Raw genomic sequence first — 16,541 nt, 5'->3', positions numbered from 1 at the left:
CCTCTGTCTCTTCTGCCAAGGGGTGTGTGTTTAGCTCTGGTATCTAGGTGTATCTGTGTTTTAGAGACAGGAGTGTTGCTGCTGTGTAACCAATGCACATGTTATACTAGTGTGCAGTCATGTTTGCTCCATTGTGTGTTTGTCAGTCAGTACTTGTGAGCGCAGTTTATACAATATATATGATAATTCTAACTCTATGGGGATATGGAAGACTTTGATGACCTTGTCCCGTGAGTACAATGGATGATTAACCCTTTTTCTTCATCCCTTCCTACATTCATATATTCATTTCTAGCCCCTGTAATAATCCAGTATTGGGCTCGGTCTGTTGTGTTTCTCTTCTTAGTACAGAGTTTTTATATACATATACTTGTGGGCCCAGGCCAGAAATAAGACCACGCACCCTTTCTTCTGCATTTGCTATACTATATAATGATACTCAACACAACTGCATGGTTTTAGATGCTTTTATGTAAAAAAAGATACAAAAATATAGATATAAAAAGATATAAAAAGATATTGCAAAAATATAATTCAGGCTTTATCTTATAAAATCATTGATCGGAGGCATCCTATGTGCCCTATAAGCGTGTCAGACACCCTTGGGCCTCTGTGGTTACTGTCTTAAAGATGATTGTCTGCTAGTTCCTCAGGGGTTAGTATGTTGTTATATTGTGACATAAATATAACCAGAGGCCAAGGTTTGTGACTTTTTTTTATGTCACAAAGTGGCATAGATGAATAAATGTGCCCCATTATTCAATGCAAAGATTGTAAGCCACAGGTCACACCTGCAGAAATAATTGACATGCTGCAGGTTTGAAACCCGCAGCTCAAGTCACTTTGCCCGGCAGGTTTTAGTCGCAGCATGTGTATGAGATTTGAGATCTCATCCACAGTTCTGCCATTGCATATCAGAAGGCGTTTGTAGAGGCTTACCCACGGTCATTCTTCTGGTGTACCCTCAGCCTTTATGGGCCCGTTCACTCAGAGTAAACGCGCGTGTATTTTGGCAAAATCCATGTGTAAAAAATATAAGTGTAAAAATAAGACTCCCATTGACTTCAATGACATTTTTTTACACGTGTAAAAAAACACGTCAAAATAACATGTCATTGAAGTCAATGGGAGTCTTATTTTTACACTTTACAGAGAGAGAGGGGCACCGAGCCGACCAATGTGTAGAAATGATGGGTAAAAGGTAGGTAAGCAAAAAATTGGCCGCTCACCTGGAAGAGTTGTGTGTGACACAACAACTCTATGACGTATAATATTGGAAGCAATAGGGACACGGGCAGCCGCTGGAAAGAACGCCTGCAAGACATCAAGGCAATGAAGCGAAAGAGGGACCGTCCTCCTTGTGGAAGATGAAAGGAAAACCGCGCTCGCCCAGGTACAATGAAAAGACTTTATTTTGCACAACGCGTTTCAAGCATACTGCTCTTTCTCAAGTGCATATGATCAACCTTCCCAAGTTGAGGGTTAGTGCTTGAAGTAAACTACTTACTTCAAGCACTAACCCTCAACTTGGGAAGGTTGATCATATGCACTTGAGAAAGAGCAGTATGCTCGAAACGCGTTGTGCAAAATAAAGTCTTTTCATTGTACCTGGGCGAGCGCGGTTTTCCTTTCATCTTCCACAAGGAGGACGGTCCCTCTTTCGCTTTATTTTTACACTTATATTTTTTGCATGTGTATTTTGCCAAAATACACGTGCATTTACTCCATGTGAAGAGGCCCTAAGGGCTAGTTCACACATGAACAAAGGGGCAGATTTTGACAGCGGATTTCGCTTAAAAATCCGCCCCTTTACAATAGTGGCCTATGTAGATTGCATTTTTTTTTTCTGCTAGCAGAAAAAAAGAAGCGAGCTGCCCTTTCTGCAGGCGGAAGCTGCGGCGCGTTGAGCCGCGGCTTCCGCCTAGCGACAGCACCCTCCGGTGTCGGCTCATTCATTTGAGCCGGCTACGGAGGGGAAAGCTGCAACTGCGATGGTTGTGGCAGGCGGGTTTTGACCCGGGAGCCATGTCACTCTCTGTGTCAAAATTCGCCCCCACCGCCCCCATGTGAACGAGCCCTAAAAGTTCAGAGTCCATTGTAATAATCATACTAATCTTATTATCATTTTGTGGATTATAAGAATATGTCTCTGTCTCGGTCGCAATGTCCGACTGAAAATCACCTGAGGAAAACGTCCTGAGGAACAGATTTTTCTGCTGCCAGTTTCAGTTTTATAGACACCCTTTATATTCAGTCGGGTCTGTTGGACTCTGTCTATAACCGCTTTTTTTGCCGTACGCCTATCCGTTGTACTGGTCCTCCGACAGACCAGAACAACGGTTAGGCGATGCTAATGTGAACCTCATATGGCAGTCACACTACTCTTGTGTCAGGCTCCAGTAGCTGCTGCATAATATTGTTTGTTGTGATTTTTTGTTGCTATACTGTATTGTACTACTATATGCAATATTTGTTGTGTGTGTGTGTGTGTTGTGCAATTTTGTAGCCATATTTTCTGTGCAATTTTTCCATCGTTTCAAAAAAAATGTATGAAGCTTCTTTGTATTTCCATGTTTTTGTTCTCTCCTTTCAGTCAGGCTATCCACAGTCTGCAGAAGGAAGTGAGTCAGCTGCGTAAGCACCTTGAAAGCAGCCTGCATCGCTCCCCAGGTCGAGGGAAAACAGGACAGTCAGCGACAAATCAGTGAGTGTTACTTTTTGCTCAGGATGTGATGAGACGTCTCAGACAACATCTGTTCCTCCTGACTGACCCATACACATTGATGCTGGGCTGTGCAAGCATTTTCTAATATACCATCACTCACTCTGGACGACCCGTCCTGTCCTTCTTTACACAGATAGTCCCCTTTATTGTGAATGGCCACTGGGTTTTGTTTAATTCCACTGCGGTGGAACTACAGGAAAATTACATACTTCGTACTAGGCTTCTCTACACATGAAATATGACTGCGGGGGTCCCAGCAGGGGGACACTTTCTGACCAGCTGGCGGTCTATGGTTCCATCTAGCATCTAACAACACTTAGTTTAGTTAGTAACTGTTTAATTTATGGGGGTCTGGCTGTTGGGACCCCCAGCAATCACAAAAACTGGGACCACAAGCTACCCCTTGTATAAATTAGGCAGTGCTTGTGCATATGCTGCTGCTTCATTCAATTCTATGGGAGTGCAGATGATGGCCGAGCACTGTCCTCCTCTCCAGTTCAGTGGTCCCATAGCGTTGAATGAAGCGGCAGCAGACATGCTTTACAACAACTTCATCCAAAGGCAAAATGTAGGCTGCTTGTTCTTGTAAGTGGAGTGGGTGCCCCAGCGGCCAGACCCCCACTGAACAGGCACTTCCCCCTATTTTGTGGACTAAGGAGAGTAGTTTATAATACAACTCATTTAAGCATACATGCACTGTCTTATTCTTCATAAGTGAATTATCCTTGCACCTCTGCTCTGCTTACAAATAACTTTTAATATGTTATGTACAAGCCTACGTGCAGTTCTGCCATTACAGCATTCTGCCTCCATTTAATAACACTCAGGACCCCCATTCCCACCCATGAACAGCTGCCCAATACTACCTGGAATTAGGCGGATCAGACAACATCTGTCTTCTTGGCAACCATACCACTAGGTCTCTGATGCACAGCTACTTTTTTGACAGACACAAAAGCATAGTATACAGTGGTTTTGTGTACTTTATACACAGACAGAACTGTCCAGCAATGGTCCAGTAGAAGAAACCCACATTTGAAGAGTACTGTAATCTATTTCCTTGGGATTGATGGAGTGCAGCCCCAGGATCATTTTATCTGGTGGCCCAAAGAACCTCAGCCCGGCTTTAAATGCACCCCAAAAGTCACTAGAGCTATACAGTAAAACATATTCATGCTATAACCCTATTACCAGCTTATAACACTGTTAATACTCTGTAGGAATCTGCATGATGGGGGAGCTGCTAACTTCACCTCTGGCTTGGGGGCTCCTTTATATCGACGTAGGCCTCCTGTGAAGCATTCAAAGGAAGGTAAGTGTCCTCCCTGAAGGGTGAGAGTTGTGTCTGCAATTGACATATCAGGGAATTTCTTTCTTCTGTGAAACTAAATTGTTTTCTCTTCTGACACCCAGAAAATTTATTGGGCAGTTTTGTACCATGTGACCATGACCCGTACCCTTCTGCTACACAAGCTGGACGAAGAGTTCTGGGAGCCTATACAGGTGACTGCAGGAATATGTCATATAACATATATACTTGTTCTCTATTATTTCATTAATACTGCTTTCTATTATTTTTAGGGACTCCGTATCAAGTTTCAAGATCTCCTCCCTTCCCCCGCACTGAACATTTTACTGTTCCACCTTGTAAGAAATGTCAAGAAAATGAAAGAAAGAATTCTGGTGAGTGTAGTGCCACTTCCACTATGCAATTACAATACATCTATGGTGGTGAGACTATATACAATTATAAAAGGAGTCTTTCATGGTAGACATAGTCTTATGCTAAACACTTGCCATAGGCTGAGGCCACACATTGGTGTCTTTTTTTGCAGATTTTGCTGCGGTTATTTGAGCCGAAGCTGAGAGACTTCACAAGGAATGGGAGATATAAAGGATGCCTGTACTTCTTCCTTCTGCTAAATCCACCCTTGGCTTTGGCTTAAAAAAAACCCTCATCAATATCTGCAACATAAAATGCAGCTTTTCTGCAACGTGTGGCCTCAGCTATAAGATATAGAGAAGTTTTACAGAATGTTTTTCAGAGACTGACTCCTTTAGGCTGCATTCACACGATGGGAGCCGGGATCGTATACGCGGCGCTATTTTGCGGCCGTGATTTTGCGGCCGCTAAATAGCGCCGCGTATACGATCCCAGCTCCCATTGAAATCAATGGGAGCGTATACGGCCCGCAAAAGCTCCCGCGGCGTCTACGTGCCAGATTACGAGCAAAATACATCGTGTGAATGCACCCTTAGGGTTAAATTGAGACAGGGGCAAATAATTAGGATGTTTGTTCACTTGCATACAGCAGTATACTTCCTAATAGACGTGACTATATATTCGCACAAGATTGTCTTTTCAGACGTCTATTTTTTTTTCTTGCAGGGTCCATGAAAACGCCAAAGAAGGAGAAAAACAGCCCAATAATACCGCCAGACTGTCCACTATGCCAGGAGAACAGTGACTATGCTGATGCACCAAGGACTGGTCAGTCTATAACAGATCACTCAGAGATGTGACATCAGACTGTGGCTCACATTTACTATTACTGCTGCACCTGAATTTGTCTATAACTGGAGCCTCTTAATAATTCTAAGACGTCTACTGCCTGTGAGGGAATGGATTAAGACTGGCGTTGGAATTGAGATATATCATTCCCATAATGCAAATGATTGTCTAGTGGGAAATATCTATCCATATGTACAGTAACTCCTTCCCAATCACACATATAAAATATTGCATTGAATCTCTGGCTGAGGGAGGGGGAACCTTGGCATCCATGGCCAGATAAAAATGAACCAAAACAGTGTTTTTTTCAGTAAATTCATATTTAACCATTTTTATTTTCTTATAGTATTGTTCACTGATGAAAATAACCGACGGAGACATCTGCATTGCAAGCACTGGGTCATGAGCCCTACTCCTCCAGTGAGCTATGTACAGACCCCTATTGTACATTACAGCCCTCCAATAATGTAAGTAGTAATAAGTAAGTCTTTTAATATGCCAGCCAGTTCAACACGTGGAGGAAAAGCAGCGTTATACCACATGGTATATCACACGCCCCCTTTCCTGCCCTCATACCGTAAGTGCCTTGACTAAAGGTCCCCAAATAGTGAGAATTCCTTTTACATGTCTCCATACAGTAACTGCCCCCATTACAGGCCAGCAAGCAGTAAGTGTCCCCTTTACAGGCCCCCACACAATATAGTAAAAAAATAAATATTAAAAAATTATATTAAAAAAAACATTGGTGTGCTGGGCTACATTCCCATCTGTGTTTTGGAGATTTTATCACAGAGTCCATTGTAAATCGCTGGACGAAGAAGCAGTGCAAGTCTGGCATTTTTGTCTGATGTTTTCAATTAAAAGAATTGACATCCAAGTGATCCCATTATAGTCAGTGCAGTCCGTCTGGCTCTCTATGTGTCCGCTGTTTTAGCGATCCACCTGTTCTGGTCTTCTGCTGGATCAGAACAACGGACACCACAACGCAGCTGTAAACATAACATAATGTGGCGGACTGCATAGCAGTAGCTATGGCTGATGTGGAGGCAGATCCATCCTGGACCCGTACATATCTGCCTGAGATTTGTGAAATATGCATAAACTAAAGCCATCCAATCCACCTCTGTTTTTTCAGATATGGGACACCGGCCACTTACTACACGCCTATGGCATATAACCCGCCTGAGCTACGCCGTCCACATTCTGTGACTCCTCCACCAAGCTCAGATGTCTTACAGCTGGAGGATCTAACATGGCCTCTAAACAGAGCACTGGAAGCCGCCAAAGAACTAAAAAGCACCAGCAGGCGGATGTGCCAGTCTCTTACTCTGGATCTCAGCATACAGCGTAACTTTCGAGGCTCCTGTCTGTTCTAGACAGGAGGAATCTTGAAACCAACTCTTAGTGCCTGGAATTGAAGTTAAATCTGTGAATCAGCTTTATGGCTACAATGAACGTTTTTTTTTTTACTTAAAACTGTATGTCCTTCTAAGTGTCTATAGATTGAGAAGAATCTCTAAAGATGCAGTTTACTCCTCACATTAACATATATTTCATCCTTAGCGTAATCCCTAAAGCTGACCATGCTCTCCCATCCTGGACCTGCACACTCAGCTCTGCCATTTTAATTCCTAAGGAGAGATGAGAGGAATTATCTAATACTGACTTCTCTTCTGGCACTGAAAAAGGATTGGGCATGTCTTAATGCAACATGACTGACCCTTGTCTTCCCCAGCGTTTCCTGTTTGAGGACAGTTTGGGAATAAGTCACTGTAGGGACATGCACAGGCAGCTATTTATGCACAGTGTATGGGTTGGGGACCTAAATCTTTTTTCTATAGTTTGCTATTGAGGACTTTAGGAAAGCTCGATAACCTATGATAGCCATATTGGTTATCACCTCCAGATCATTAGAATGAATATAACTAGGAAATATCCGAATAGAAAGAGGTTAACTCAAGGATTTTAATTCAGTTTTTTATATTATGGGTAAATGTTTTTAAAACATAACTCTGGGATGGTACTAATTCATATTAAAGAGAGTAACCAGGGTCATTTTGGGCAGTAAAGAGCATATGTGCCAATATTGGTGCGGAAGTGGTCCATAGGGGACATAAGGGTGGAGTTTATGCAAATTTGCCTTTAAAGTGGCTGTTTAATACGTTCCCAGGGCAGAGTTGAATGTCCCGATTGTAGGGGTTTAGGCTAAGGTCCCAGGTTTCGGAAAAGCTGCTTTTTCAGTTGTAGATTTTGCTGCACATTTTTGGGCCAAACCTAGGAGTGGCTACAAAAGGAGGAATGGGGAATATACAGGAAGCTCTACGGGGGCAACGTTGCGTTGATTCTGACACATAAACTTGTGTCAGAATCAGCGCTGCAAAACAGAATCCCATTGACTTCAATGCTGAGCGCACGTAACACATTGAAATCAATGGGAGGCTTTTTAACCCATTGATTTTAACGTGTTACGCGCGCTAAACGAACCCATTGAAGTCAATGGGATTCTGTTTTGCAGCGCTGATTCTGACACGAGTTTATGTGAATGCCCCCTTATACTTCTCTCTTCTGCTCAAACAACTTCTGGCTTTGGCTTATAAAACTGCAGAAGACTCTGAAACTACTACAAAAAAATGATGTTCTACAACATCTAGCCTCAGTCTTAGATGTCGCTAAGTATGAAAGAACCATTTGCACATGATGTTCCAAGATGTCGGCACCTTCTAAGAAAAAACTATTATAATCTTGACTGCTGTGTCCTAACTTGTTAATTCTGGTTAATGTAGAGATGTCGGCAGGTCTCTGGCTACAGGTTATTGGCTTTGTGTGCCCCTGGCTACAGGTTATTGGCTTTGTGTGCCCCTGGCTACAGGTTATTGGGTTTGTGTGCCCCGGGCTACAGGTTATTGGATTTGTGTGCCCCTGGCTACAGGTTATTGGTTTATATGCAGGTTATTATTCCTTGAAGTAGGTTTTTGTTCTACCAAGAAAGACAGCTGCCTGGCATTGAGCTTCAGTATAGTACTTGCATGTTTGAAAGCCCACTTACTTTTATATCCATGTCCAGGCAAGTATTTTACTGTTTGTCTTTGCAAGCCTAGGTAGGGATAGAGTGGAACTTTCAACATATATTTAGAGCCGTATCATGAAGTTCCTGGGCCCCAATACAAGACACAATACCATGTGCTATGTATAAGGCCTTATTTGGACCTGCCAGCTCTCCTGACATGTCTGGTTTAGTAAAGAGCTGTTTCCCAGGCAATACTTGTATTTTTTTGTGTTCTTATTCCCTCTGGAGGTGTCTGAAAAATTTTGAGTAAATAATGTGAGTGTAGACTGTTTGGTTAAGTATATAGGGATACACCACATTGATAAATGGTATCACACAGTTGTCAATTTATTCATACATTTCCAGTTGGAATAACAGAGGAACAGCCCCATGTGGATGTCTAGTACAAGATGCTTTGTTATTTCATGAGAAATGCAAGTATTTACTGAAAGTGACATGTCCGGAAAGCATACGGGTCCTGTATGAAAAAACTATAGCAAGGCACCTGCTGATGGACGCCCTTTAACCCTTTAATGATGTCTTTAAATGCTTTCAGATTTTACTGTAGGACTTCCCAAGTTCCTTATGACTTGGCTTAAGCACTGATTGTGTTTTATACAAATAACTATATACGGTAGTTTTTGTCATTTTTGATATATTTATATTTTTGTATACAGGACATTGGTACGAACATAATAATGTCTATTTATTTGTATGTAGTGAAGCGTTTGAGAAAGTGCCCTTAATCTGAAGAAGTTAGTGGAGTTACAGGTAACGTGTCCAGTAATAGCCTGTTATGGCTATAATAATGTGAATCGCTTCCGAAAACTGAGCCAAATAATCTTCTTCATGTGATTTACAACCTAATCCCCTGTTCATTCCTTGCAGTCATAATGATCTATATGTAAGGATTATAGTTAAGTCCTGCACAAAATGTTGTTTCTATTTTCTGTGATTTTTTTTTTTTCTCTAATGGCTCAATGTTTTATTTTTTTTTTCAATGCAGGATTGTAAGGGTGTATTCACACGCAACAGTTTAATTGCAGAAATTTCTGCAGTGGTAAAATCCATTGTAAACAGGTAGATTTTGACAAGCTCCATTCTGAAGATATCTCTGCAACAAACGTCACACATGTGAATATACCCTTAGGCCTGCTTCAAATTGGCAAGTCAGGCTGTAGTTCAAGATGTTGGCCATATTTCCCAGGCTGAACCCCGAGCCAGGATCTGGATTCGCAGCATCTTTGTCATCTTTGAGACTAGTAGTCCCTGCTTCCCTGCAGCTCTTCTGTTTCAGATTATAATTCTGTCCTAAGTACCAGGCAATAGAGCTGTGGAGGAGCAGGGACTCCTAGCCTCATACATGACAAGTATGCTGGAGTACGGGTCCCAGATCAGGGTGCGGCACACATACAGTCCAAATCTAACGGAGCGAACACGCCCATGTGAAGCAGGCCTTAAACATTTTAGGACTCCAAGATGGAAACCTCAATGCTGTGTTACTGTTGATCTCATTGTTGTGTAAAAAAATTATACTAATCTATTTTTTCATTAAAATTTTTATATAAACTCGAAGTTTCTTGTTCTTACTTTAGACCACGTTAGGCCTGAAATGAACCAGATGGCCAAACTATTGGCCCATCTCTGGTAAAGTCTATTCATTTGGGCAAGTAAAGAAAATCTCACCAGGTGGTGCCCGTCTCATCCACCAGGTGGTGCCCCTGCAATTTGCCCCTGAACCTTAGGGTAAGTTCACACAGGGTTTTTTGGTCAGGATTTTGAGGCCGTATCCGCCTCAAAATCATGACCAAAAAGACGGCTCTCATTGAAATCATTCGGAGCCGCTCAGGAGTTTTTTCCAGGAGCCGTTTCTTTTGGCTCCCGGAAAAAAGAAACGAGGTGCTCATTCTTCAGTCCAAGTCGCCTCGCGATTCGGCCTGAAGACACTCCCTCCTCCAGACTAGGCCCATTCACTGGGCCTAATCCGGAGCGGAGTGCGCGACTGGATGCCAGTGCAGTGCACCGGCTTTCAGTCGCAGCTACCCAGCTTTTGTTCCAGTCCAAAAAACCCCATGTGAACTTACCCTTATAATGAGACCTTCAGTTAACCTGTAATGGACTCATGACAGGTTGCTGTATATAGCCACCGAGCAGTCAGAGTGCTATAGTATACTGTCCCGTCTACCACTGAAAGCACCTGAGCATTAGATCTGGACTATGGTGCGATGGTAGAAGATGGCCTGGTCTGACAAATCACATTTTCTTTTAGCATTTTACTATATCAACGATAAAAATGATCCAGCAAGAGCCGTGGTGGTTAGTTGAAAATATGGAGAAAATTCCTTCTTTATTGATTTACATCTTCATAATAAAAAGCGCAATTGGCACAAACATTGCAAGCAGATAGCGTCAGACTGACGCGTTTCGGATTTTTCGTCCTTTCTCAAAGTCAGTTCAGACTTTGAGAAAGGACGAAAAATCCGAAAGGCGTCAGTCTGACGCTATCTGCTTGCAATGTTTGTGCCAATTGCGCTTTTTATTATGAAGATGTAAATCAATAAAGAAGGAATTTTCTCCATATTTTCAACTAACCACCACGGCTCTTGCTGGATCATTTTTATCGTTGATATTCGTGCATATTGCTCCAAGTCGAGGGAGTCCATTCTTCCGGGCATAGCCATATTGAATACACTTTGGTGTGAAGGAATTCAACTGAGATTCAACTTCCGTTTGGGCTGAGTATCAAACTCTTTTTTCTTGTCTATTTTTTCATCTATTGCATTTTACTATATGTCCATTTCTATCATGTGGACAGCATTATGGGAAGGCAGCAAGCAGTAGAGGCAGTGTGATCCTCTGGGCTATGCTCTGTCAGGCAACCATGGGTCCTGGCATTCAGGTTGATGTTACTGTCACATGTGTTACTATCAAAATCTTGAACAGACCAAGTGATACCATTTATTATAGAGGTATTCTACAGTGGCAGTGCCCTCTCTCAGCAGGATAATGCCCCTTCCACTCTGTAAAACTAGCTGAGGAATGGTTTGAGGTTATTTCTCTTACACATCTACTGACTAACATTAGATGGATTTATATATAAGTTTATTACATTTACAATATGTAAAGGTTCTCCAGTCACAGAAACCAGACGGCTACAGATGGGAGAACTAATGGAATGCTGGACCTGTCTGCCTCTAGTTGCCCCAGTTTAATGTCCTGCTCAAGCTGCTATTAATTTATTGGCCCCCTCCAACTACCCCCACTGTTTAATGTCCCACTCAAGCTGCCCCAGTTTCATGTCCCCTCTAATTTCTGCCAGTTTAAACTGGGGCACCAGGAGAGGGACTTAATACTGTGGGGTAGTTGGAAGGGAACATTATAATGTGGGGACATATAATGTACGGGTGACTGTATGAGGATTATACTGTGTGGGGGCACATGAAAAATGAATAAAAATGGACGGAGTCAACATAAAAATGGGCAGAGCTAAATTTGCCGCAGCACGCTATACGCGCAGCACATTTTGTCCCTCTTTCTGTTCTTCAAAAGTTGGGAGGTATGTTTACAGGTCAAAAAAAGGTAAATAGAAGTGTTTTAGGCGAGGTTCACATTTGCATTAGAGCAAAGACTGTCACGGCTTTACAGTCTATGGGGTCCGCAGGTAAGCGCTTTTTTAGCGGATGGGCTATCTGTCTTTCAGGTCCCCATGAGGAGCCGAACGATAGTGTAAACCTAAGGCCTCATTCGCACGGGGCACGGGACCACGTATTTTGGTCCTGATTCTGATGCAGGAAGTTGCGTCAGAATAGGACCAAAATGTGACTGTTGCGGCCTGCGACAGTCACGGCTTCCTGCTCCGGAGTAGTCCCAAATGAATAGGTCTAGTCCAGAGGGTGCTGTCGCGAGGCGGACGCCGGGGCTGACTCAGCCGCGGAATCCGCCTAAAGAAAGCATTACCTTTTGTAATACATGATACATTACAGTATCATGTGTATCTTTTGGTTCCCCCACAGTATTATGTCCCTCTTCGTGTGGCACCACAGTATTGAACAATACCTCTCCCAGATCCCACTGTGTTCGCTCCTGTCTCTGCTCCTGGAGACATCAGTGACATCTCTACATCGCACCGACTGCTCACAAGACTCCAGGAGCAGAGACGAGCCAAATGGTGAAGCAGAGTGGACTCGCCCTTCTAGGAGCAGAGGATATGTCACCACATAACTGGACAGATTTATTGTTCACGAGTTTGTAGAAGTTTGGTGAGGACTCTTTCACACCAGCGCCCGATCTCCGCTATGCAAGTTTCCATTTCCTGCGCAAAACTGGGCAGGAAATGGAAACCTGCAGGCATTTTTCAAGCCCATTCATTTGAATGGGTTTGAAAAGTGTCCGGCTGTGAGCGCCCATGAGCGTTTTATGCTCTCCGCGGCAAAACAGTTTTTTTTTTTAACTGGATACAAAGTTGGACATGTAGGACTTTGTGTCCGATTTAAAAAAAAAATGCTGTGGAGAGCATAAAACGCTCACCGGCGCTCACAGCCGGACACAGTCTGACAGGTTTCCGTCTTCTGCTGGCAGAAGACGGAAACCGGAGTACGGAGACTGGACGCTAGTGTGAACCCAGCATGACATCTGGGTTTATACGCTGTAACAAACCCTCACTGTTTATGATATAACCAATAAAGTTGCTGTCTCTCTTAGAAAACCCATTTTCATACTGACCCAGGGAATTCTAAGGTAATAGAGGGGGGTCCTCCAGCCAGGACTCCCAACTATTACCGAGAATGGAAAAAGACTAAAAGCAGAACCTCTTGTTCTAGAAGACCCAAAACGTCCATGGACAACCCAGTGACGTTAGTGAGAAGTGTGTTATACTTCATTACCTCTAGAGGCGTTGTAGGAAAAGTGAACGCCTGCAGTCAGGTCCGACCACAGGTTACACCACCTATAGACATCTATAGGTAAAATGACTTAAGTGAGATTGGAAACCCCTGAAGATCCCGAGTGCTGGGGAAAGGACATTGAGGCCTGTACAACATTTACTACAAGGACATCCAATGAGAATAAAGACAAGGACAAAGATGTAAGAGGTAAAGGGGAGAATTATTATTTATAGATGGGGGCGGGGTCATATTATATTACTATATTCCTATTATATATACTATGTCTATATGTATGTGTATGATACTAATCTTATTTATAGATGGGGCGGGGTCATATTATATTACTATATTCCTATTATATATACTATGTCTATATGTATGTGTATGATACTAATCTTATTTATAGATGGGGCGGGGTCATATTATATTACTATATTCCTATTATATAATGTCTATATATATGGCAAGTCTGGCATGAAGGAGGAGAGAGTTGGTGTTTCATTGCAGCCGTGGTCGTACAGAGCAGCAGAGACATGGAGGAGTCGTCAAGTTCTGGGCTGTGGACGCCAGTACGTTCTGCAAGGCATCCCAGCTTGGTGATGTATAGTTATGTTGGTTCGTGGGATGAAGGGCGCTCCTATCCTCAGGCCACTGCAGATGTTCCTTCTCCAGAACTGGCTGAAATGGTGTAAATGGTGGCCGCACTCTCCTCTGCTCCAGTTCCTTGCAGCCGATGGTAGAAAAGAATGGATGTTCTCTGATGTTCCTGCACAAACCCAGGTGCTGCTTAGGATTTTTGCATAGCAGATTTTTGACAAGATGTTTCAAGTCCGCATCAACGTCAGCTGGAAATTCGGGCTTTTTGGTGAGCTTAGCTATAAAGGCTTGCCTTCGGATTGAACCCTCATACAACGGGTGGCGTCCTGTTGCCATCTTGGACACCACGATTCCCAAGTTCCACCAGTCCACTGCTATGCCATATCCTGGTTTAAAATGCACCTCTGGGGCCATATAGTTGAAGGTGCCGTCACGCCACAGATTTTGGTGGAAGCGGTGATTCCATCTCGGGCCCGCCCCAGGTCGATGATACATGTGTGGCCTTCTGCATCCAACATGATGTTCGCTGGCTTGATATCACTGTAATGAAATAAAAGAAGAAAATGACGATCTGCCCAGTGACAATGGAAATGGGGGATTGGTAAATACAAGACCAGGCAGAATAGCCAGGCAGGACCCTAGGAAAGCTGGGTGCATGAAATCCAGAATGTAAAGTAGAGACATAGAAGGAAGAAAGTTCTTACCGATGGACGATGCCGTGTCCATGGAGGAACTGAAGTCCGCAAATAATCTCTGCCGTGTAGAATCTCATGGAAAGAACAAAGAGAAATCTCAGTGTTAGCAAAGCCCTGACTACAACCCTCGACCTCAGCTTTTATCTTCTCCCCCTCCCCCCGTATTTACCCCTTTTTCTTACCTTACGTTGCTGATGTTCAGGCAGCCGCACATGTTGATCAAATCCGCCAGACAGCCTCCAGACAGATACTCGGTGATGAAGTACGCTCGCTGCTCAGAGTGGTGTGCGGCATACAGGTGGCAAATGAAGGGGCATTCTCTGGCAGCGGCGAGTATCTGCTGCTCTCTCAAGATGGTCTCCATATTGTCCTCTCTTTTCTCAATGGTCTTGATGGCCATGAAGATCTGTCGGCTAGGGACTGATGCCAGGAAAACCTGAAGAAGACAAATAGAAAATGGTTGTTACATTGAAAAGGAAAAGGGGCTCATACGCATCATGTAGTGTCAGCTCTGGGATTGTGTATGGAAAGGCCATAAAGGGGGTCTCTATGATTACCATATGGGAATGAACAGAATAGTCACAAGATGGCGGGATGGATCGGTTTGGGATCAGCATTCGGCTCAATTTAGATCACGTTTTGTTTTGTTTTTATCTGTTTTTTTGATCCATTTAATGAATGCCAACAGATGGTTGTCCGTATACATAGAGGTGAATGTAAAAAAAAAAAAAAAATGGATCCATTTTCTACACAGAAGGGTAATCCACCATACTTATGTCTCTGTGCACATAAAAAACTGCAAGATATGGATTACATGATCAGAATAGAGCCTTATTCACATTGGGTCAATGTATGTATTGTATAGCATAGACCAGGACATGGATATAAACAGTCCGCCACCCACAGCTCTGATCCTGAGATCCTCCATGGGTCAGAGTACCCCTTTATATTAACACTAAACCTAACTATGGTGATACACAGAGCAGATGAGATATACAACAGTGGTCATGGGGGCAGGAAAGTCTCTGGGTGTCCTTACAGTCGCCCCATAGACCTAGACTACCATTAACCCTTAGCGACGTAGTAGACGAGCTGAGCTCTCTTCATACACGGCAGATGCCAGCTGTATAATACAGCCAGGACATGCCACTAACAGCAGTAGTCGTTGCCCGCACCGATCGCTGCTATTAACCCTTTACAAACTGCGGTCAAATGCGACCGCAGCATGTAAAACTGTGCAGGCGGCATGGGCGCCGCCATTTTCCGCCGATCGCCGCCCTCCTGAGCGTCACCAGAGGGCGGCGATCGGTTGCTATGACAGCCAAAGGCCTATTGAAGGCTTCCAGGCTTCTCATAGCATTGGTTCTATTGCAGGATGCCAGAGGCATCGTATAATAGAACTGCTGTGATTTTGCTATTCACTGCAATACTGTAGTATTGCAGTGAATAATATGAGCGATCAGACCCCCTAGGTTTCAAGGTACCTAAGGGGTCTTATCATAAATGTAAAAGAAGAAAAAAAAAGTTTTTAAAAGTATTAAAAACATTTAAAAAAATATAAAAGTTCAAATCACCCCCCTTTCCCTAGATCAGATATAAAAGTAAATAAAGAACATAAACATATTAGGTATCCCCGCGCTCCAAAATGCCCGAACTATTAAAATATTAAAACATTTATCCCATAATGCGAACGGTGTAGCGGCAAAAAAAATAAAAATAGCCAAATAGCGTTTTTTTTCAACACACTGCCTCCTATAAAAAAAATTTAATAAAAAGTGATCAACCATCAGATCTTTCCCCAAATGGTATCAATAAAAACGTCATCTTGTCCTGCATAAAAAGACACCACACCCAGCTCCATACATGTAAATATGAAAAAGTTACAGGTGTCAGAACATGACAACACAAATTTTTTTCATTTTTTAAAAAAGTATTAAAAAATTAAAAATACTATATAAATTTGGTATCACCGTGTTCGTACAGACACGTAGAACACAGGTAACATGTCATTTGTACCAAACAGTGAATGCTGTAAAAATTAAACCCATATGAAAATGGCGCAAATGCATTTTTTCTCCAATTG

The 16,541-nt window shown here is 42.9% G+C and overlaps 1 protein-coding gene across 1 annotated transcript in view; it reads left to right on the top strand.

Moving 5' to 3' along the window:
* Positions 1 to 7,555, top strand: part of AKNA (AT-hook transcription factor) — a 37,208-nt gene extending 29,653 nt beyond the window's left edge. The window contains exons 16-22 of the mRNA XM_075260168.1: positions 2,594 to 2,704; positions 3,946 to 4,037; positions 4,139 to 4,228; positions 4,307 to 4,408; positions 5,115 to 5,216; positions 5,584 to 5,704; positions 6,373 to 7,555. Of these exons, the coding sequence (XP_075116269.1) occupies positions 2,594 to 2,704; positions 3,946 to 4,037; positions 4,139 to 4,228; positions 4,307 to 4,408; positions 5,115 to 5,216; positions 5,584 to 5,704; positions 6,373 to 6,613 (859 nt within the window). The 3' untranslated portion in view covers positions 6,614 to 7,555. The remainder of the gene's footprint in view (positions 1 to 2,593; positions 2,705 to 3,945; positions 4,038 to 4,138; positions 4,229 to 4,306; positions 4,409 to 5,114; positions 5,217 to 5,583; positions 5,705 to 6,372) is intronic.
* Positions 7,556 to 16,541: the final 8,986 nt, after the last annotated feature.

The sequence above is a fragment of the Leptodactylus fuscus genome, chromosome 11 (assembly GCF_031893055.1).
Source record: "Leptodactylus fuscus isolate aLepFus1 chromosome 11, aLepFus1.hap2, whole genome shotgun sequence".
In the NCBI taxonomy this organism is placed as follows: domain Eukaryota; kingdom Metazoa; phylum Chordata; class Amphibia; order Anura; family Leptodactylidae; genus Leptodactylus; species Leptodactylus fuscus.
Note: the sequence above shows the minus strand (reverse complement) of the source record. Positions and strands in the feature narration are given on the sequence as shown.